This window comes from Dermacentor andersoni, chromosome 8 (assembly GCF_023375885.2).
Source record: "Dermacentor andersoni chromosome 8, qqDerAnde1_hic_scaffold, whole genome shotgun sequence".
In the NCBI taxonomy this organism is placed as follows: Eukaryota; Metazoa; Arthropoda; class Arachnida; order Ixodida; family Ixodidae; genus Dermacentor; species Dermacentor andersoni.
In genome coordinates this window covers 141716959-141739590 of record NC_092821.1, presented here as the reverse complement: position 1 = coordinate 141739590, position 22632 = coordinate 141716959, and the positions used below count along the sequence as shown (strand labels likewise).

Here is a 22632-nt window from a genome sequence, read left to right as displayed (position 1 = left end):
CTTTTAAACTAATTACATCGCGCTATATATATATATATATATATATATATATATATATATATATATATATATATATATATATATATACATAACGAATGCTAATGACCACACCAGTTTCGAGAAATCCGCTTGCAACTTTCGCGGTGAAACGCATTTGTGCTCCATTTCCTTCCAGCTTTTGCCCACGTTCGCTGTAACGCGCTGACATTCGTTGTACGATAATTTCACGCGTAGAGACGCCCACTTTATTGGGCAGCTGGAAATATTGGTCACGCTTTTAGCACGCTATACTACTTGAAGAGTTGATGCAAATTTACCCTACAGTTCGCGTTTATCGAACACACCAACAGCACGTACAGCCAACTGACCCGCACACAAACACTGAGAAATTTCATGCACAAATCGCGCCAGGAGAAAGAGTGAAATACTTTCGTGAAGACAACCTGAACGTCTAGGGGACAAAGGTGCCACTACACACTCGCAAGCGAAATCTATTAAAAAAAGTAAATTCCTGCCATAAAGGTTTCAGCTTTTCAAAATACCAAAGCTGGTCGGCCTCCTGTTCCACGCAGGCGTCATGCAGCAACCGCCAGGTCAGAAGAACATGCCCGATGCCGGAGAGGAAGACCCAAACATGATGCCGATGGAAGGCATGCCTCCTGCCCAAGAACAAAACTGGATGTGAGCCCGCATTTTAAAGGCGATATCTTTCTTAGCGAGTTATCTTCACTTTTTCCGTATATATAAATGTGCTAAAGGAACCCTTAAACGGCATTCGCTCAGCTATACCATGAGGACGATGAGATGGCTTATCATCCTGGCGCTTCGGGGTTCAACCGTTCTTGTTGCTCTGTTTCTTACGCTTCGTTTTCTTTTTTTCTAATCTACAAGGTATTGTCATAATTTTCGAAGCACGTAACAACAACAAATCTCTCTCACTACATACATAATCATTCGGATTTGTGGCCCATATGAAGCAATGTTCGTGGAAATCGATCAACTTGTATGTTCGCCAAGCTGTTAGAAGCCAGAAGTTTCAGGTGTAGTCAAATCCGTGGACTGTTTACCTTTTCCGCACGACGGCGGAATCGCCATACTTTCAGCTCCTGTAGTCGGCATTAGCGCCGTAATTCCTATAGTAGTATATTTTATAGCAATGTTTATTGCTTTGAACTGAAACTGAATTATAAGGTTTTGCGTGCCAATGCCATGATCTGATTCCGAGGCACGCCATAGTGGGGGACTCCAGGAAATTCGGACTGCCTGGGGTTCTTTAACGTGCACCCAAATCTAAGTACACGGGTGCTTCCGCATTTCGCCCCCATCGAAATGCGACCGCCCTGGCCGGGATTCGATCCCGCGACCTCGCGCTTAGCAGCCCAACACATTTTGAACTGACGGAGATACAACTATAGCTCGGTCTCAGTATTGCCGCCGGGTCGCTGCGTCAGATTAAGGCGTAAAACTAAAAACACGACTGGAATGCGTCAAAGACGTCTCCACGTCACTTTGTCGTAGCATGCCAAAGACGTATGCCGTGTGGTGTCAATGGAACCACAACGACAATTGTATGTGCCGACAAAGGCAAGGTGGCTGTAATGTCGTCTATATGGGATGGAATCTAGTGCGGGGACCATCGAGTAGATTTTTTTTTCTTTCCTGTGACTATATATATACTCAGCTAACAAAGCACATCGTTCTTACAAACGTGATAACGATATCTGTGACCGAAGTAGCAATATCTGCATGCAGCGCCGTCAAGATGCTATCGCTGTAAAATACGCGCGCATGATATTCACGGAACTTTCAGGTTCAGACAGATAGAATAAATAGCACGCGTAAGGCACAAGCGTGGTCTTCGAGATTCCGCGTGAACTCCAATGCAAGCGACGCGTGACCTGACATACTCTAGAAGGTCGCCGTGATAACGCCCCATCGTTGGCGGCATTTTCGTTTAGAGTTCGCTACACACGCATCAAGATTACAATATGGTAGACAACTTAGACAACTTGACTCTCAGCGGAGATTGAGAAGTAAGTCATAAAACAGCCGATTGGTGAACACCTATAACTAACCAACTGTACACAGAGCGCAAGAGTATAGTAAGGGAAAAGAAGCAGGTCCTCGCAAAGAAACGCGGACTATAGACGCAGTTGCGTGGTGTCCCCAGTGAGTTTTGCTTAGGGCGAATAGGGGCAGTTGTAGATTACTAGGGTGCTCACATTTTCTAAACGCCACAGCTGTTGGCGTACAGAACGGATAGCCACCGCGGAGATGTCAGTGGAGTTCTGGCTTAAGTAGAGTTTCCGTGCGTTGTGTCGGCACTATCCTCAGGGACTACGCGTTGGAGCTGAACCCGTACCGCAAGACCATCGAGGTGTTCCTGATGCTGGCAATGCTGACCACGTGCCTCGGTGTGGCCGGCTACTGCATCCTCTCTTACCTCATCGTCGAGTACTTCTGTGAGTCATTGCGCTGAATACGCGCGGCTTTAGCATAGCCATTGAAAACAGCGCGCCGATCTCTGAAGCTAACAAGTTAAATTTATTAAAGACAAAGCTTGCCTACGGGGGCCTTTTTCGTATTGTAAGTAAATGGTGTTCGCCGACAACCACACTGGTTAAGCCTTTTTTTATTCATTGTGAGCAGGGCCGACTTGTGGGTGCAGCAAATGTCTCTCTTTTCGTGCAATTCAAACTTTGGTGGCGCTTTTTTTTTCTTATGTGCAATCTTTTCCAGACAGCCGTAATTCCATGTGACTTTCGCTTTAGAGTAGCTTTATACGTATGCCCAGATCAAGCCGGAATAATAATATGAAATAATAAAGTAATATAGTGCGAGAAAATGACTGCGCATCAGGTATTTGCTACAGGAAGCTCAAAGCAAATTTTGAATGAGAGACAGACAAGAAAGAAAGAAACAAACAAACAAATAAAGGAGAAGAAACATGGGTAAACAGCTTTAGACATGTGGGCAGGCCTTGCCAAAGGTGGCTGGCTTCATTTGGCTGGCTGATAGATTAGTTGACAAATTACAGGCTATTGACTGACATAATGATTGGTGGAATGAGTGACGATGCAGGGACCAAGTGACTCTGGTGACGGTCCGGCAATTTAGTATTCCGCAGAAATGGAATAAGGCGCGTGTACGTCGATAGGTATCCTCCTCTCTGTAGATGGCACTTGCCATAGATAAAAGCGTTCAATGATAAAAACACAAAAGAAAAAAAAAGGAAAGTACGAACATGTAGCAATGTGTCACGAGCCACCGTCGTGTTTAAACGAGTACTGACACAATATTATTTGGGCCCACGTTTTCTTTTTTTTTTTTTTGCGCCTAATAAGTACCTATTGACCTAGTAATGATGTTAGGGAAAACTCGTTTGCTCCACGCGTGCCCGACGATTGTTTGGTGATATGCTCGTATCTCACGATCAGTGGCAGTCTTGATTTGGAAGAGCACTTCGTGCCCCGTGACGTGAGAGGTATGAGCTTGTAAACAGTGATGATCAGGTGAGCAGACAGACATGTGACGCCCGCTGGTGCATCGTCTACCATGCCATCTGTGTTCCTGTTTTGTCTGCTAGTTTGGTGGGAAACCTGTGCATTGCTGGTACCACCGTAATGCTTCGTTGGACGTAATTCTAATACGCCGTATGATCCCGGCATTATAGAGCTTTAGCCACGCTTTAGCATGACCGCAAGCTTCTTACCGTTTGCGGTTTGCTAGGTAACAGGAGAGATGTACGGCTGCAACAACGCTGATAGCGACATCTGGTGAAGCAGTGCCTAATCAAAGAGCACGCAAAACTAATACTGCAAGAACTACAGAAAGCTGAGCTGGTTGGTAAGGATTCATTATCCGAAAAAGGTGAGGCGTGCAGACAGGATACAAGAGAAGAGAAGAAGAAAAAAGCCAACACGGTGTTCGTGTTGTCCACTTTTCTTGTGTCCTGTCTGCACGCCTCACCTTTTTTGCATAATAATACGGCAACTTACATATTCTGCCTAACTGCTGGTGTTAAGCGTTGTTAGCAACATCATAGGTTAACGTACCGGTGTTGTTCTTCCTTAGACAATAACGCTGGTGCGAAAAAAAAATCGAATGCATTGTAGTTGCGCAAATCGTCGGAAGACGTCGCCACCAGCTTTGTTGCTGGAAAGGAGTTCTATGGGTTCTATGCTACTGCCGAATATGGCACCGGTAACATGTTAATCTGTAAGCGATAAGAACTTTCCACGTACGCTTCGTTCGCGGTCAGTGCAAGACACCCGATGCAAATAGTGGTGCAGCGTCCCGAACGGCGAGACAAGCCAATGATGTCGCACGTCACCGAAAACAATTGCCGAAGCTCGTGACGTAACATTGTTCACAAAGAGGGCCTACGCTGGCGACTACATCGGTAGGTGCTGCACTTTCCGATTCGCCGCTCGCATGAACGTTAAATTGCAATTGAAATGTGTTCTAAGCTGCATTTGTGATTGGTACTTTACAGGTGGTACCTGTGAGCTCGCGGCAATGTATTCTACCAGTTATTTCGAGTTTGAATTTTTGATTCAGTAACCCCTTTAAACCTGATGCTATCATCAGCATCATCAGCACCATCATCATCATCATCCTAATTTAAAGGGCGCTTGCAGTCGCATCCGGAGGCCTGCTCCGTGCGGCGGAAACCGAAATGGAGATATGCACAGACGACGCCTGCGGCGAGTATGGTGAGTAGCATCGTACTTATCGTTCTATACATCGCAGTAGGTCAAGAGTACGATGTATCGCGACACAGTTATCAAGTGCTGCCGCATACCCTTCACTTCCGATAACACCAGATGGCGCTGAAAATAAATGCTTGCACATGACGTCACCAGCCACTCCAGGCGCCCGCAGCGCAGCGAAACGCGGCCTGCAAGGCTACCAGCTTAGGAGGCTGGAATCAAACGCGATGTATATGCGACAGTGTACATGACGTTATTACGTTGACAAAATTCCTTGTGCGTCCGCACTTATCGGAGGCCACGTCACAAGCGTGACAGAAATTTGTTCTTCGTCATTCGGGCATAAAGGGACACTATAACGAGAAAAAGTATTTTTGAGCTGCATTGATAAATTACCCTCGCACATCACCCAAAAAAGCCAGTCTTACCTCTATGGAGACAATCGGTATGCCATAAAAAACAACGCGGGACAGGTGGCGACGATACCTTCAACTTCGCCCACTAAAACGCCGTGACGTCACAGATTTCGACGCCGTCTGATCTGGCCTATGTGGTTAAGCATTTGTCGTTGAAAAGTGTCTATATATCGTATTCTAAAGAGCCAAAAAAGATTAAACTCATGGAGTATCTATCACTTTTTGCCCCGAACCACAGCGGCCGAACTGAGTAGGCAAAAAGGTTTTGCAATTCATGACGCCGCACTGACGTACCAGTTTTGTGGATCCGAATCCTCTAAACCCTAGAAAATGTAGTGACAAGGGTAAGAGCATCCTGTGTAGTTTGCTATGTAGCGCTTGTTTCTTCAAACCAGGTTCGGTTTCGGTAGGCACGAGCCGAACGTGTAATGACGTCACGAAACACTGATTCCATTCCTTCCTTTGCTCCTGCAAATGCTGCGGCTGCTACGCGGGAGCGCGAGAAACGGAAGGGAAGCGCGCAGCAGCATCCTAGCTTGCAATTTCTTTAGGAACGTAGTCGAGGCCAGCTTTTAATGATTCGCGTCGTGCGTTCCTTGGGCACTGCAATAGTTGTCCTGCTTGCTGCGTCGCGCCACGTTGCCTCAGTGTGTTGTTCGAGCACCATGCGAGGGGTTCTGTATAGTGCAACGCTATATGATTTTTGTTATCGCTGTCAGTGCTTAGCGTTCGGGGGAAACTGCCACTATTTAAAACGAAAGCCTTAGATCTCTGTGTTTCAAGGTCACGTTGTGAGGTACAGAAAATATCACGTAACCCAAGGAAGGCCAGAAGCGAACCAAAGCATGTCCAGCTGTGTATAAGAGACGATTAATGATTAGCAAAGTTCATGATTGATTAGTGTATGGATTACGGTGGATTAGGGTGGATTAAGGTCGATTAATGAGCATTAAGGTGGATGAAGGAAGATTAAGGTGGATTAAGGAGGATCGATGTGGATTAAGGTGGATTAAGGTGAATTTACAGGGCTATCCAGGTAGCTTTACAAGGCTATCACCTTCGCGTCTCTTAGTCGATAGTTAAGGACATCTGGGACTTTTTTTTTACAAGTCTGTGTAATCCTCGGTTTATACAACGTAAAGTGTTACGCACGAGTTTTAACTAGAATGCCTTGCCAGAAATTTTCGAACCAGTCTTTGCTTCTGTCGGCCATTTCATATTAGCTGTACACGTCCTATGCGGGAAAAAAAAATTTTCAAAATTTTTTTTTTCGCTATCTCCCACTTTTAAGCCTTCAGATACACCGCCTGAATGATTACATTTCTTTAAGACAGGTGCACTTAATTCTTCCGGTGGGCGCTGGCCGGGCCGGGCTATAATCGCGCGGGCCTGGGCTTGGAGCCACGGGCCTGGGCTGGGCCAAGGTTTGAAACAGCACGCCTTGGCCGAAAAAAAATCGGCCCATACGTGCAGTGCTCTACACGCGCTGTCTTTCCGCGTGGCTATAGTGTTTGAGATAGCGTGTTCTCAGTTTTGAGACGCCGCGTGCACGGTTGAAATTATTAAGCGAGCGGCACGCGCACACTCCGCTGCGGGCGTTGCTCGTCAAGCCAGCAATGTGACAGCGAGTGTTTGCGGTCATCGAGTAAGGTCTCTTCATGTTCGTCTGTGGGGTGCGTTTCACGGTTGCGGTCATCGAGTGAGGTATCTTCATGTTCGTCTGTGGGGGTGTGTTTCACGGTTGCGGTCATCGAGTGAGGTATCTTCATGTTCGTCTGTGGGGTGCTCGTCACGGTGTGTCTCTGTAGTTAGTACGCGAATGCTTACTTCGAGTAATACGACCCTACGAACTGCGAAACTTAACTTCGTGTGATTGTCTGTATTACATTCCTATCGTTATCAGTACGTCGCGTTACGGGCGAAAATGCGTTCTTTTTTTGCTTTGCTTTCTGCACATGTTCATACGAATCGGTGTGGTGATGGCAGTGCGCTTCTCCGCAGAGCACCGTACCATGGGCTTTGTCGATTGGAGGGGCAGCCCGTGCGAGAACTACTTTAAGTACGCCTGTTCGGGCTTCCAGAAGGAGGCCGTCGATCTGAACTTCGCGGAGTACAGGCCGCACAACGAAGTGATAGACATCGAGTACGGCATCCTCATCGAACTCCTCTTTAAAGGTATGCACATCTCGCCGACAGGCTTTAGCATCCAGGCGGTACAGTTCGGATAGCGCTCGGGAAATTTCCGTATACAGATGTACAAATCTCAAACATTGTCTTTTATCTTGTTGGGGGGGAGGGGGGGTGGCAATCAGTTCTGCGGTACACCGCCAATTGAAGCAAGGTTCATGAAAAAGAAAATTTCCATCCACGAGACTGTAGCACGAAACTACCAAGGAAACCGCTACAAACTTCCCAGAATCGAAGCTTCGAAGTTGACGACAAATTTGTCTTGGTCCGCCGGGGGGGAGGGGGGGGCGGAGCAGAACCTGCACAGAAGCAACGCCTTTCCACTCTTTCATGCTAGGTAACCAGGAGGGTATGGCGAATTGCAGCGCGAGGGCTAATTTAATCGACAACTCGAAGCAAGGGACATTGAATATGGCCATGGCCTCCGAGATCACACCCTGTGCGCGTTGGTTGATGTCGGGGGCCATGATTTGGCAAAGTTAGTTGAGCGGAAGCCCGCAAGGTGGAGGAGCTTAGAGATCGTCATGTTTGCGACAAGCAAGGGCGTCGTTTTCATCCCCTTACGGCACTGGCTGCTGTGTGCTCCGTAACATACGTGCAGACCCCATCACGCTGGCAGTTCTCGTGACGCTGCACAAGTCGCCCGACTCCTAAAACTGCGGTACAGCGGCGTAGTTTGTGTACGAATCAGGCTCTGTCCAGCCTGCACATTGCCACACGGACATGAGCTGGATCCGCAAGCGGCGGGCAGAGGCTCATTTTCCTTCGCCATGTGGTCACGTTGACGATGAGGATAGCTTATTTGGCTACCTGGTCGGACTGAGGCATATGATACTGCAGCGCGAAAGGCGTGGATGAAAGGAATCCTTAAAATACCCACAGACGCTAACAAGTTCATTTTATTTACTTGCACACATGCACGCACACACGCACGCACACCTGTATACGTGCGACATGGCGACACTGTCGAGCACACGAATTCCGCATTTCTCTCCCTTCTGTTAACGCAGGCAGGTAAGGGCACCAACCAGTGGCCGAACTCAACCACGCAATAGTGACATCGACAGCGTTAAAAGCTATCGCTGTAACGCGAAAACATGGGTAGACTATACAGAAGCTCCGCATTTTTCCTCCCGTGCGCGACGCAGATGGTTCCGACCAGTGGCCCAGCAAAATTTTCGAGCTGCACAAGATTGCCAAGGAAGCGTATCGTATCTGTCGCGCTACCGAAGGTGAGTGGGTGTGATCCGTTTGCCCATGCCAAGTGGACGCGCGTTTCGGGGGCATTATTTGCTCGAGGCCGAACTTTTACACTTCTCTTTCACCCACATATATAGAAAGAGCAATCATTAGGTTTCATCCACTCGCGCTGTCTTAATATTCTGGCACGGATTAATATTTGCGTATCAGTCTTCTCAAAAAAAAAAAAGGAAAGAAACACTAATTATAGTCGGTGACGATGTATAAGCACGCCGTTGTCCAAATGTCTATAGGTGCGCCATACAATCATTATTGCTCTTTTTTTTTTGTTACGTCATGGTGGAGACAAAATTATTTAAATTTTGCCGCCACTCGGGAACTTTATTTTGGAGGGTGCAGTGGCTCGCATTCGGGCATATGAACTATAGTGTTGAGAGCGAGACTCGCACCGAATTATGTCAGGGTATCACGGAGTACTCTTGTGCACGTGCTTGAATGTAACTGAATCATTTGTCTGCGCGGTGTCTTTCATATATTGATGTTTTTATATCTCTCCTTTTTTTATTTCATAAAAGTCGCTGTTCTGTCGCAACGTGCCAAGTGCTTACGCTCTTGATACAAAATGCGAAGAGTGTCGACAGTTAAAACGACAGAAAAAAAAAATCACTTTGCTGACTGTGTCCAGTCATGTGATTACTGTGGGGTGTAGCGTTGACCTCCAAGCCGTAACGAGCAGCATTTGGCTCTGATGATGATGCATCTTATATATATCCCTCTTTCGGCTACGTAAGAGGAAGAAATGTTCATCGTGTTCCAGTGGCTGCACATTCTGCTTCACACAGCGGGGTGCTTTCATTGCACAGTCGTGACCAATTTGATACGGAACACCGAACTTACTTTTGAGCCACGATTATTCGTCACGCGTGCATTCGACAATTACAGGTGAAATGGACAGCATTAGAGTGTAAATTTTATGGGATGTTACAGGTGAAGTTAGTATATTGAGTTACTATATTGAGTTACTATATTTAGTATTGAGTTAGTATTGAGTAGTAACGACTAACGCCTAGCAAAAAGAGTGTCATCGTGGCTACAAAAGTTATTTGGTTTCAGTATACCAGATGACACTACGAAATTTGGGCGTTCGCCCCCAGTTTGCCGTACGAAACGCTCTACACTTTTTTTTTTTAATTTGAAAGCTTGCCTTTAGGCATAATACAAAGGACGTTAAAAGTACACGAACAGATTCGACTCGCGCAAAAAATCTAAGTGAACGATGACGTGGTCCATAAATCCAACGTTCAAGGTCGGGTGGGCGGCCAGGCCGAAGGCCTGTTGCCCGGAGGTGGCGGAGACGGCTTAGATGAAGTCCTGGGCACGTCCATAGTAGGTGTGTCACTGTCACATTCTGGATTCCTGTGTTCCAAAATGGGCACGATGCTTCGTAAGGACCATGGTACTGTTGTGGCCAGAGAGCGGTCACAGATGGGGTGAGCGAAACGCTCTACACTTAACAGACAGCTTCAGCAGAGTGCTACCGCCTCAACGTTACGGACAGTTGGTAGCCACGACACGGCAAATTCGCAGAGTTTGCTATGAGCTGGTATAGGTTTACCGGACGGCTGCGCCGGTTACCGTGACTACGCAACAAAATGAGCATGCCCTCGCTGCCCGCTTCGAAACTAACTTTATCACCAAGTTGATAACTAACGACTATTTATGTCACGTTGTTGTGACTGAGAGCAAATTAACACGAACGAGTTATTGTCGAAGCTGGAAGGCGTGGTCGCGCGTCCGTGACACTGTCACCGTAACCGAAGGCAGCGCCGTCCGGTGTAAACTATACCGGAGCGCGGTAAACTCCGCGCATGCGTAGTTGCGACAGCCGGTATCGTGAACGGTAAGACGGTAACGCTGTGCTAAAGCTGCATTAAGTAGAGCGTTTCGCACGGCAAGCTGGTGCATAGGTGGCATGAAAACTAGTAGGTGCGAAATATTCGGTTAAAGTTAGCACCCGCCGGAGTGATGTTGTAGTTGGTCTTACGTGACACTTGGTGGCAAAGTTGCACATTGTTGGCTGCTGTGAATTTCCCTCACGATTAAGGCATTTCTTTAAGCTAATGTAGTGTATGCACGCGGCGGCGTGAGAACGTTCAGTGCTATGTGATGGAGCGCTGCATCACACATCGTTGTTGTTGTTTTTTTTTTGTCCACTTAACCAACTTAACTAACTTGCCCAAGCTCGCCACCTCGTTGCCTCTGCCCTCTTCTGATCGTGCAGACGAGTGTGATAACCATTTAGGCAATCCTTGTCAATTATCTATTTGTCACCAAGCTGTGCAGGTTTCCAATGGGAAAGCTGTATAGTCGGTAGGTGCTGTATAGCGTTTGCTACGTATCTTTGCTCTTATAAGAACAAATTTAAGTGATGAATAGAAAATTTAAAGATGCCTTGCAAAGAACTCGGGGCACACGTATAACTTAGACTAGTTGGTTATAGAGTGTTCAGACGTTAGTCGAGAAAAATCCTGGCCTTAGAGGGACGTCGAGGAGAAATACTTTAATTTAAGCTCATAAGGTATCCTTTCAAAATTCTAGATTCGATAATTTTGCCGTATCTGTTGTTGATTGCATGCTAGGACAGAAAATGAAGGCTAAACTTCCAGTCTTTTTTTTTTCCATTTTGCGCGTGCATCTCAGCGCCGGTATGCGTCAGCGTGACGTCACATAGCATATTGTCACGTGGTTGTGCCAAAGCAAATTTTCTCCAAACGAGGCGTGGTCTAATTCTTGCTACATTGGAATACAAACCATCCCATCTTTCCCAGTGGAAATGTAGCTGGCTCCGAGCGGACGCCTTCATTATATATTCATGACGTCACAGCAATCTGGTGCGAGAACTTGGAGGTGGTGGCGCCACCGTCTTGCTTCTTAGCTCACCGGGTCCCTTCTCACGGTAACAGATGCCTTTTATTAATTAAGGAAGAAATTAATAATTTATAGTATTAACATTATTAAACGAATTATGGGGTTTTACGCGCCAAAACTACGATCTGATCATGAAGCATGATTATAGTGGGGGACTCCGGAAATGTGGACCACCTGGGCTTCTTTACCGTGCGCCTAATTCTAAGTACACGGGTGTTTGCGCATTTCGCCCCCATCTAAATGCGGCCGCCGTGGCCGGGATTCGATCGCGCGACCTCGTGTTCGGCAGCCCAACACCATAGCCACTAAGCAACCACGGCGGGTTATTAATACTGTTGAACTTATCTTAATCTGTTGATGTCTCTGTAACGGCAGAGGCCTTTCAAGGATATTATATCGACTTCATGCCGCACAATGCGTGTATTTCGCCTGCATACGTTGCCTAAATTAAATTTGCAGGTTGGTGCCTGCGTAAGCTAACCGAGGGGGGAGGGTGCGTGAGAATGATTTACACGGCCCTCATTTTAAATCTAAGTGCTGAAAAGTCATAATCCGCGACGAATGTCTCGCGTCCTAGTATAGTCATTCTGTAATAACTATATACACCAATCACGTGCTCTTCTTTTTTTTTTTTGCGTGTGTGCGCGTGTGTGTGAAGGTTTTCACGCCGATCTTGTCAGAGAACTGTACTCTGCGAAGTCGCGGGGCGTCAGCTACGTCATCAGCAAGTTCGAGCAGCTACACCCGATATGGCCTTTCTACACGCCGGTTGTCGGGGATATGAAATGCTACGTGAGTGTTTGCCCGGCATTAACCAAGTGCGCGCATTGTAAAAGCCCGTGCATACTGACACGCGTACTTGTTTGTCGGGTGGCCTTGTTCCACCGCCTAACCCCTTCAGTCGCGGCGTACACGTTTGTGGACGCGACTTATTTTTGCCATTACTGTGCCGTGGTTGCAAGGCTACGGGCTGTCCAGAGGGTCCACGAAGACGCCATAATGCTCGGCCTGGCGGTGCCGACGTGGACGCGGCCCGCCTCGGTCTGAAAAGATCGGGCTTCAGGACACTAACAAAGTTTTGTGAATGAATGAACGAACATTAAGCATCGAGTAAACTGAACACTCTGCTTTCCTAAAGTACGCCCACTCCACTTTTGAGAGAAATTTATCGCTTTAGAAACAACTGCTTTGGTGAAGGCACTACTGTGTTTGACGGGACGTTTGAAGTGGGGCGTTTCGGTAGTAAATTCGAAAGATGTTTTTTTCCCTCGTATAAATACCTGTGCCGAATAATTAACCTGTGCATGTAATTCGAGCGGGTGATCCAGTATGTTTAATGAAGAGACGTAGCATTACTGACTGTACAGTAAATGAATATATAATTAGCACGTAATTATGATAGCTCTCTATAAAATGCACAATCATTCTCGTCCCGCCTTGACTTGCTTTCTATGAAGGCCTCCAGCACCTTGGCATAGGGTTCTGTAAATTTTACACATTTATCGACAATCTAACATAATTCGTGACTGAAGGGGCTAACAAATGTTATTGCTCAGCGCAGGACGCGCCTGCACGTATCGGAAGCTTCTCGAATGTTATCGACGGTTCTATCCGCTGTCTGTTGTGCACCGAAACTAGTGGGATCTGATTGCGTGTACGCGCCACGCGAATTGTGTAGGGCTTTCTGAAAGACACGCGGGCACTAGCGATTACTCTGGAACATCCGATGACTCGTGTATAAAAGCGGGCGCGCTTGACCCACTGATCAGATTTTCGACGATCGCCGACTGTGTTCGCCGCTGTCGTTGTTCATTGAGTGTAGCCTGTTTTCGAGGGCACGGGTTCGGCAAATAAAACGCTAGTTTTGTCACTCACAGTTTTGCTCACAGTCAGCCACTCACAGTCAGCCATCAGTACAGCGCTGACGGATAAAGAAACAAGTTATCCCGGTAGATATTAGGGTGTTCTTCTTTTAGGTAGGGGGGGGGGGGGGGGGGACTTTTCATGTGAATCTGTGGGAGCCTTGTATCTACCTTCCGATTTCACACGTGCAGCTATTATGCTATTGTGTTATTCTATTAACTATTATGTTAATGAAACCTTGGTTTGCAAGTGAGCGTCTGTCCTGCGCGCATAATTTCCTTCCGCCCTGATTCCGCCCAACGACCACAACGTGATAGTGTTAAACTCCATGTTCGTTGATTTCGCGGCAATGTATCGATTGTTCATTGATTGCCCAATGGATTTACTGTCCAAGGGAAGGGGGTGCTCAAAGTTGCGCTTCTCGAATTTTGTGCTGAAACTCTAGCGCCGGTATGAAGTGTGACGTCATAAATTTCGTGTGTTTTTCTTTTATCTCATGACGTCGCAGTAGAAGCTCTCGAAACTTTCTTGGTTAAATCTAAGGCCCTTAGTACAGTACGATGTAGTCCAGGTTTTGCGACAAAAAAAATTTAACCAGACCCTAGCACACGCCATCACAATCCAAAATGTCACGGCAAGCCCTCCGAGATCGGGCGGCGTGCATGGCGCACGCCGCCCGATCTCGGAGGCTATGGTGACGGTTAGCTCGAGCCAAAAATTCCGAGGCAGCGTCGTCACCCATCTTTCACTTCTTGCGCCTTATCTGATTTGCCTCCTGGCATATCTGGCTTATCTTCTCACGGTAAAGGCGCCTTTCAAATTGTAGAAAGGTCGGCTATCAATACAGCACCGTTATTTTTTCTTTCTTTTAAGCATATTCCTTTAAGTGATGACGTTTCGCGACTGCGTATCGGTTATCGACTAATACACTTTAGTTGAAAATTGTGGAAGCAATGAGGCGAAAGCGAAACAAAGTGGTGAACGTCGTCTTTTGGGTTTTCCGGCAGCTGTTTCCACCGGAGATGTTCGTGCCTGTGACAGCATACAAGAACGATGACTTCATGGACGAATTCGTGGCCGCCTTTCTGAACCACCTCAAGGACAGCGGCTTGGACGACACTACCGAAGTCAGGAACGACATTGATTTCTTCCTGAGCGTGGAAAAGACCATGGCTGGGGTAAAGGCGCGTCAATCTCCAGGAGGTTTCCCTTCTTTTTTTTTTCAATTATGAATGTTATGACAACCTCACCCACTCTGGGAATCTGTTTTCTCGGAGTTTCTTTGGTGTAGATACCTGTGTTAATGCTGAAGTATTGGCGTTGTGAGGAAGGTACATTTAATGTACATAAACTTTCTCTGTGTACATAGGTTACGCTGACGTTGTGCGTGTGACGAGATTGCTTCTGTTATGAGCTATACACGAAAATAAAGTAAAAGGGGACAGCGAATATTCGAAGTTTCGAATGCGAATAGTGAATGTGTAATATGCGATACTTTTTTTTTTCAAAATTAACTATTCGGTATATTCGAATGCTCAAAACGAACCAAACGTTCGGCATAAACGAACTGTTTAAGCCTAACTGATGTTCCCCGTGTGCTAAGAAATGTACCGCTCGTGATCAAAAATTTGACGACGACAAAAGTATTCGAAGGAATGCAGAAATAAAATGCGCAATGCAAGCTGTGTTTACGGCTTCGTGTTGGAGGCCTACGTGACAACCTGGGAGTTTCGCATGTGCTCTGTCACTTAGTGTTCTTGGAAGTCTGGCACTCTAGAACTCGTATCTTTTACGGTGCAGCAAGTGACGTTTTCTTTGCAATGAGCCTTTCAACATGCGTCTTCGGTAGACAAGCCCCTCAGTAGTTTTTTTTTTCTTTGTCCGCAAATTCTAGCCTGTTTTTTTTTTCGGCAACCATTTAGTTGATCTCTTTTGAAAGCTAGTCATATACAACGGCCGTCTTTTTCTTTTTTCTTTTTGGAGGGCTTGTGTGCAACTAAGCTTTAATGTCGTTGAGGGGATGCACTTCCAATTATTCTAATGACAATCCCTCATCCTGTGTTTGAAACTGATCGATGGCTCCTGAAAGTAAGCCGTCGTTTCTGCACTAGCCAGCACAAGCACGGTACCTAACTTAACCAAAATAAGTAATCCTGCTGTAAATATATGCGTCTGCATCTGACCATTGGGCATTCGATTCCATATTCGATACCTACTAGTCTTATTCTATTCGCATCCGAAAAAAAGTGGTATATCGCCCATCTTTCATTAAAAGAACACCTACTATGCGTTCAGGAGTCGATATCTAAATACTAGATGACAAAGAAATCGTTATCCTGGGAATCCACTGCCACGAATTTTGTGCGGTTTGGGAGGTTTGGCATTTAAGAAAACTAATGTCTATTAATTGTATTGAGCCCCGATCACTCAGCGAATGAGTTGAGGAGAAAAAGCATGACTATGGGGGACGGCAACTTGTAATCATCCGTAGCTCTCTTAATATGAGATGCTTCACCTAAATTGTGGCGCGAATGTTTTACTTTAACTGTACCCTACGCTTCTACAAAATTTGTCCTAACCGTTTCAGGGAGCCTTTCCGATTCCAGATAACCAGTCACTTTTCATGAAGTTCATTCACTAAATCAAAATTATGTTTTCTTTCAGTCGGTAGAATTCAGCTTTATCTCTTAACTGCAACAAATTTTATTCAGGTCTGTTGTCTAATGAGTTAACTTTTGCATGCCACGTGACTCGTTGCACATGTAAGCACTTCCGACACACGTAATACGCAAAAGCACGGCCTTCGAGGTCTGTATCTGTTGCCCAGAGTGAGCCGTCCCTAGGGCTTGGATTTGGACACCACGAAAAGTGCTGTTCAAATCTACGCCGAAGCGGCGTCTTCCTCTGAATAACGATAATTATCTCGAAGACATGCTTTTGCTGTATGCATGCCGCAGTAGCGATTTCGGGAGTCGGAAACACGTCATGGACTTGTTTCCAGCTGGTCGTTTCGTCATGCATGTTCTGGACACCACCTATAGGGAAATCGAAGTTCACCTCGAGGTGAAGCTGCAGCTTGAATTGCCTTCTTTATTTCTTGAAAGAAGTGAATGATTGCCACTGCTTCACATTCGGCGGTCAACATGGTATGGATGGATGGATGGATTCTATGAGCGTCCCCTTTGGAACGAGGCGGTGTTTGTGTCACCAAACTCTTGTTCTTATTTTGCATAATGTGCGTCCTATTTTTTCACGCGAAGATTGTATTGGCTCACAAGCGGCGTTGTCGTGGTCACGCAAAAACCCAGTTGCTCCCAGAGCAGAGCAGCTGCAGGAAAGGGCCGTTTGATGAGTTGACAGCTGCGCCGGCGCCGTAGTGTGAGTCATCAGCAAGGATTCCAGCTGCTTAGGCGCGCGCTCACGCCAAACGCGTATCCAATCAAGAACGTTTTGCTTCAGCCGGGGAGGGAAAGGGCAGGAAGGGTTTCGTTTCCACCGGCTTCGTTTTCGTTCAGTTCATTCTCGGAAAACGGATGGAACGGCCACGCGTTGTGCGTTCCCCCGAGAAACGGGCAGCGTTCGACGAGCGGCGGCGAGGACTCGACCTTGAAAGGGCTCGCCGTCAGCGCGCCTATCCATCCGTTAGAGCCGCCCGAGTACAGCCAATACGACAGCAACGATATGAAGATCCCGAGCTGAGGTAGCGGAAGGCCGAAGCAATCCGGTAAAGTCACCTGTGGGTACCGTGACGAAGGTCAGGTGCACGCAGGACGAGCTTTGCCTACACCCATTCTCCCGTAGGCCAAGGGTTGTTCATTGTTTTTTCAACCCGAAGAATTCCCAGCACCAGACTTTCTGATCCACTATTGCGAATTTTGTTGAAAATGGCAAGCGCCGTCTGTCGACTTGTAGCAAAGCGTCATCTGCCATGTTGTCCAGGGCACGGCAAAACGAAACTGATCGCTCGAAAGCATAGATGATGCATACCTGCTGTTTCCACTCTTGCTTTCGTTGCTATACGCAAAGCAAGCGACCCGTGACAGTGCCGGCAACAACCTACGGGCTTTAATTTCGGCCGTAGGCTCAGTATAATGAGTGAACAGAGTGAAATTATCATGCTAAACAGTGGCCGACGCTGCTGCAAAATAAGCTAAAAAATAGAAAAAAAATATCCCTCAAGATGAGAAAACAAAGAAAGAAACGTCTTATTTCTAAATATATTTGCATCATTTTCCTTTATTGTTTCGTAGATTCAAAAGTCAGGGTCAAATATACGTGAATTATTAAATCTTGTGTTAGCTGCTATAAAAATGGCGACGCTGTATTTCCACAACCAAAACTAGCCAGACTGCCCTCCCTGACAGCAACTGCTCACGGTGCGACGTCAGTAAAATCGTGTGAGGCTCGCGCCACAATGGTAAGTAGTGCAGCGCGAAGCAGGAACGAGGGACACGTAAAAGATGAAGACGAGCGCTCCTCGTCCTCGTCTTTTCCGTGTCCCTCTGTCCTGCATCACACCGCACTAAACATTATGGAAAACCGACCACTCAGAACCACTACCCTTCTAAGCTACAGTGGCATGGGCGCGGTGCGAGTCAGGTATTTCGCTCGTGGTACAGTGACATTTGTTTTCACCGCATCATCCCTGTTCTTTCTTTTAAGTTCTCCGCGATAACTGGAACACCTGGTATATCGCAATTTTTCCAAAAAGTGGGTCCGCCTAAGCGAAGAGATGCCTTCGCATTGAAAGATATTTCGTAATCACCGAAAGACATTCGGAAAGTATTTTGTAACGGTATCCCAAAAGACAGTGGCACGTTCTGCCTCTCTGGTGCAGCTCTCGACTCATCCCAAGCGACGCCTCTACAAACCCATCGAGCGAACCGCCTCGACGAACGACATTCAAAAGGTACGCCTCCCCTCAGTTGGTGCAGCGTGCAGCGTCTATCGTTGCCTCATGTCATCCTGTTTGCAAACGTCCTGATATCCCACTAAGCAAACGAAGCAGGGCAACTGTAGGCCTAAAAAAATTTGGAGGACGCTTTAGCTTCGCCTATAAGAGTGGAACGCGATAGCATTCAAACATCCCTGACTGCTTCTGACGCTTCCCGGCAACCGGAGCGTATGTAACTGTAATGTTTACCGGGAAACGCTGGCCGCGGGCATTCTGGTAGAAACGCGGCCTCTTGCGTGGGCCACGATGCGGTACGATTGATGGATGGATGGATGTTATGAGCGTCCCCTTTGGAACGGGGCGGTGGGTTGTGCCACCAAGCTCTTGCTATTATACTGCCTAATGTCCTACCTAGGTTAAACAATAAAAAAAAAACACTATGAACTCCCACAACCAAATTATCTGATCCCCTATTGCGAACTGTGCTTTTGTACGTCTCCGTTTTTTTGTCGTTTCCCTACTTTTATTCCACCAATCCTCCAATCGCCTCTTACTAATCCCTATTGCAGACATGTTTACTTTTCCATGGCTCTCGCTGAACCTAAGGGCTTAAAGAAGGCCAGTGGTGCCTAAATCGACCGCTGGGTAGACGTCTTCACATTCTAATAAAACATGCTCCATCGTTTCCCTAGCTTTACCGCCGCAAGCACATGCTTCTTCTTCCTTATTATATCTCGCTTTATAGGTGCGTGTTCTAAGGCATCCCGATCTCGCTTCGAAAAGTAATGAGCCTCCCTTTGAGCTATCATAAATTGTTTCTTTCCTGATTTCGTTTTTTCCTCTTAAGTAGTTACTCATGGCAGGTTTCTTTTCCACGATGCGGCGGAGGCAAGCGCCATCTGGATGGTGGTGTTGCAACGAGCCGGGCGCGCCGCTTCGTCGCCGCCAAGATACTCGCGCGCCGGCGCGCGCCGGCGCGCGCCGGCGCGCTCAAATAGTGGACGCCGTGGCCGGTCTATGGATGGTAGAAACGCTGGAAAAGGGAGTTTCATTGAGTTTTCGCGTACCAGAATCATGTTTTGTCGTATAGTCAAATTATAATCCAACGCAATCGTGTCTGTAGGTTGCGCGTAAGGCATACTTTACGATTTTTCGACATATTTTAGCTTGAGAAATTAAATTAGTTCAGCAGCTTCCTTACGCCACATGGCGGGCCTGGGTATGGATGGTTCCAAAGTATGTTTGCTGAAACGACGTGTGACACTGGACGCCGCCGCCGGATGCTTTACAACTTGGGGCCCTTAACGCTATCGCGTTAATAAGTTGGGATCATGGCCTCTGAAATTTGAGCGCGCCGGCTGGCTTTCCGGTGCGCGCAAATCTCGGAGTTCATGTTGGTGGCCATTGAGTTTTCTACAAAAAGCGCTAGAGAACCGTGGCACTACGATAGCTCAGCTTTAACACAAGCTACCAGCATAGTTATGGACAAGAGAGTCTTACTCTCGTCGGGCAGGTTTCTCGACGGCAAAAGAAATAAACAAATTTAGCCAAACGGCAGATGAATACGTTTGGGAACTTGGTCGGACTCGTAGAATGTTCAGTCCTCAAATTGAGTAAAAAATAAAGTGCACTCAATTAATTAATGACATAACTTCGAGGAAGGTGGTAACATATCTATACGAATACAGGCGCCAGGAACAGAAAATATACTATTGGAAATAGTTGACGAAGTGTCCGGCGATGCCCCTTTATTTGTCTTATGTACACTAAGAGAAGCTTTTGATATATGGTTCTCCTTGTCAGTTCGGTACTTCCAATACTCTTTTGGCCTGTCTTTTACAATGTTGGCAAGTGATAAAAATATAATGATTAATTTTAACCTATCACTCGCCTAAGCGTTGCTCACGCTATATTTTCACACTGCATTTTCGCATTGCTTTTGCTATCCGTAAGATGATGTTGAAGAATAAAATCGAAACAAGCAAAAGCTAAAAGCAACATTGACAGTCCAGGCTCCTCCCGGTATTTTGTTCGTTGTTTAGTGGGGTAAACTACCGGGTGATTCAGCGAACACTTAAAAAGAAAATTAATATTGCCTGTGGCAGATCGCACGATTCCAGTCCATGAGCTGGTCTACTCGAAGAGGTGGACATTACTTGCACGAAAAAAATGAGACGCATGATCGTCTAATTAACAAAAGTTGTCTAATTAATTTTAACTAATTTCCTTATGACACGTATTGCAATTTACAAATTCTAGCCGGAGAGTTCGCAAGGCGGATACACTAGGAACGAATTCTCAGGATCAGACCAGTTTTGAGATATTAGTTTCCCGATTTTGCGGAGAAACGCATTGGCGTTCCAGTTACTTTTGTGCTTCAATACATAAAAAGACGTTTTGTTAAGAAAATAAGTGGAACCACAGTGCATTTTAACCCCAAGTTCGACGACGCATATCTCGTATGTGGTGTCATCCGCACAATTATTTTCAACCGGATATGCCTTGCAGTTTCATCCGCTAGAACTTCTAAATTACAATATGTGTCATGAGGTAATTAGTTAGAAACTTAATTAGTAAATCTTTGGTAGTTAGTCGATTACGCATTTCTATTTTTTCTGCAAGTAAATAATGCCCGCCTCTTCGAGTAACTAACCAGCTCGTGGACCAGAATTGCACTACCAGCCACAGGCAATTTTTCAACATTTTTGAAAGTGTTCGCTGAAACACCCTTTATACTAAAGAGAACACGTGCTCAGTGTTCAAACCAAAGCAACTTTATCATGTCGTCAACTTCGCGGGACAAAAGGAATTAACTTGTCTAGTTTCACCGATACACTCTAAGAAAACTATACACCCTTTGAGTCGTATCTTGCCACACAACAATAAACGTCATCTGTCTTGTCCGCATTTCCTTTCTTTAACGCGGCCAGCCCGGTACTTCCCAGTAACGAACGGCATGCGCGTTATCAGCTTGACAAAGCATTGCCGACAGGAAAGTAGCGGGCGCGGCGTTTTCAAGAAAGCAAACTCAAGCAAGGCAGATGACGATTATCGTTGTGTGGCCGATATACCCTCCAAAGGGTGTAAAATATTTTTAGAGTTGAACGCGAAGAAGTGACGCGATAGTGCAATATTAAGCGAAATAATTGTTGTGCGGTTTCGGGCCGTGGCATTGTTTATGCCATTTCAGATCGGCCCTGGTCTACTAATAAGCGGAAATACGCTACACCAGCCAATCATTCTAATGACCACTAAAGAGGCCAGGCACAGCATATGTCTGTAGACCTTTTTCATGCAGCGCAGGCAACGTTACGAAGCCCGGAGACACTTCTGTCACCGCTCGCATCCGCGACCGAAAAATAGTGCGTCAAAGACAAAAGAAAGACCTTAGGTACGCGTCACGTAATTCGATGTAAAATTAGGTCTCGTAGCTCTGTATCGCGAAATGTGGCCTACTTCTTGCATGAAAGGCGTATGAAACCTGTACCTATTTACCGCCAACCGAGCGGAGTGAGATGTTTGCTTCGAAGAACATCATGCGCGCTAGTGACCTAAACGTAGTGCGTCACCACTGGATGCACAAATGTGGGTAATATTTTATTTAACCTAAAGTTGCTCCCAGAAGCTATGATTCTAATCCTCAAAAAGTTATGTCTTAGAAAACGTTGCAGAACCAGAACAACTGCAGTGAGAAACGCGTGGAGTTACAATCCTATGTGGCCGCACAAATGTGGGTAATATTTGATTTAACCTAAAGTTGCTCCCAGAAGCTATGAGTCTAATCCTAAAAAAGTTATGTCGTAGAAAACGTTGAAGAACCAGAACAACTGCAGTGAGAAACGCGTGAAGTTACAATCCTATGTGGCCGCAGTACTTGCTGTAGCCTCCCGCATCGTTGCCAGCTATGTATGAAACGGAGTATGTGAATATTCATTGCTACGGCATTTGCGGAGTCGCTGATAGGTTGCATGTTGGACTGGTAATCTTTGGGTCCGGAGTTCGAATCCCGGTGGTGCACTGGGACTTCCTTTCTTTGCTTCTTTGTAAAATTCTGGCAATGCATTCTGGGATTCCAGTGACAGACACCGGCGGACTTCAAAACCCTAAGGTTTGTGAACCCTAACAGCTATCGTTGCAAACGTGATTGATCTGATGCGTTAGGTAGAGCTTTATACAGCAGAAAATTTGCCGCCGAGTGTCGGTAGTAACCGGTGATCAATCAGTCACCAACTCTACTGATTTGTAGTCACATTTAACAGTTGACCACACTGTACAGCCGGTCAAAAAAGTTTACGGGACATGACAAATGCGAATTTAAGCTCGGTTAAAGCGTGATACCTCTAATTTAATGAATCACTATATGAGGGTCACGCAGTTAAATCTACTGCACACTGAATTCAGATCGATGTCTTCGATAATCCCGTAAACATTT

At 46.3% G+C, this 22632-nt stretch overlaps 2 protein-coding genes across 2 annotated transcripts in view; both read left to right on the top strand.

The window, feature by feature from the left end:
- Positions 1 to 533: 533 nt before the first annotated feature.
- LOC140212992 (uncharacterized) lies at positions 534 to 4723 on the top strand. Its single transcript, XM_072284134.1, has 3 exons — positions 534 to 681; positions 2335 to 2462; positions 4641 to 4723. The coding sequence occupies exons 1-3, from the start codon at positions 578 to 580 to the stop codon at positions 4721 to 4723; spliced, it is 315 nt and encodes a 104-aa protein (XP_072140235.1). The 5' UTR covers positions 534 to 577.
- A 2343-nt stretch (positions 4724 to 7066) lies between these two features.
- LOC126525869 (uncharacterized) overlaps positions 7067 to 22632 on the top strand; it is a 27352-nt gene continuing 11786 nt past the window's right edge. The window contains exons 1-5 of the mRNA XM_055067905.2: positions 7067 to 7303; positions 8464 to 8547; positions 12102 to 12235; positions 14314 to 14484; positions 18144 to 18215. Coding sequence (XP_054923880.2) covers positions 7084 to 7303; positions 8464 to 8547; positions 12102 to 12235; positions 14314 to 14484; positions 18144 to 18215 — 681 coding nt within the window. The 5' untranslated portion in view covers positions 7067 to 7083. The remainder of the gene's footprint in view (positions 7304 to 8463; positions 8548 to 12101; positions 12236 to 14313; positions 14485 to 18143; positions 18216 to 22632) is intronic.

Bases quoted from the DNA above. Each gene is read 5' to 3' on its own strand.
- LOC140212992 (XM_072284134.1), top strand. From the start codon at position 578: ATGCAGCAACCGCCAGGTCAGAAGAACATGCCCGATGCCGGAGAGGAA. The intron at 682-2,334 runs GTGAGCCCGCAT...CACTATCCTCAG, and splicing joins GCCCAAGAACAAAACTGGAT to GGACTACGCGTTGGAGCTGA. The intron at 2,463-4,640 runs GTGAGTCATTGC...GGGCGCTTGCAG, and splicing joins CCTCATCGTCGAGTACTTCT to TCGCATCCGGAGGCCTGCTC.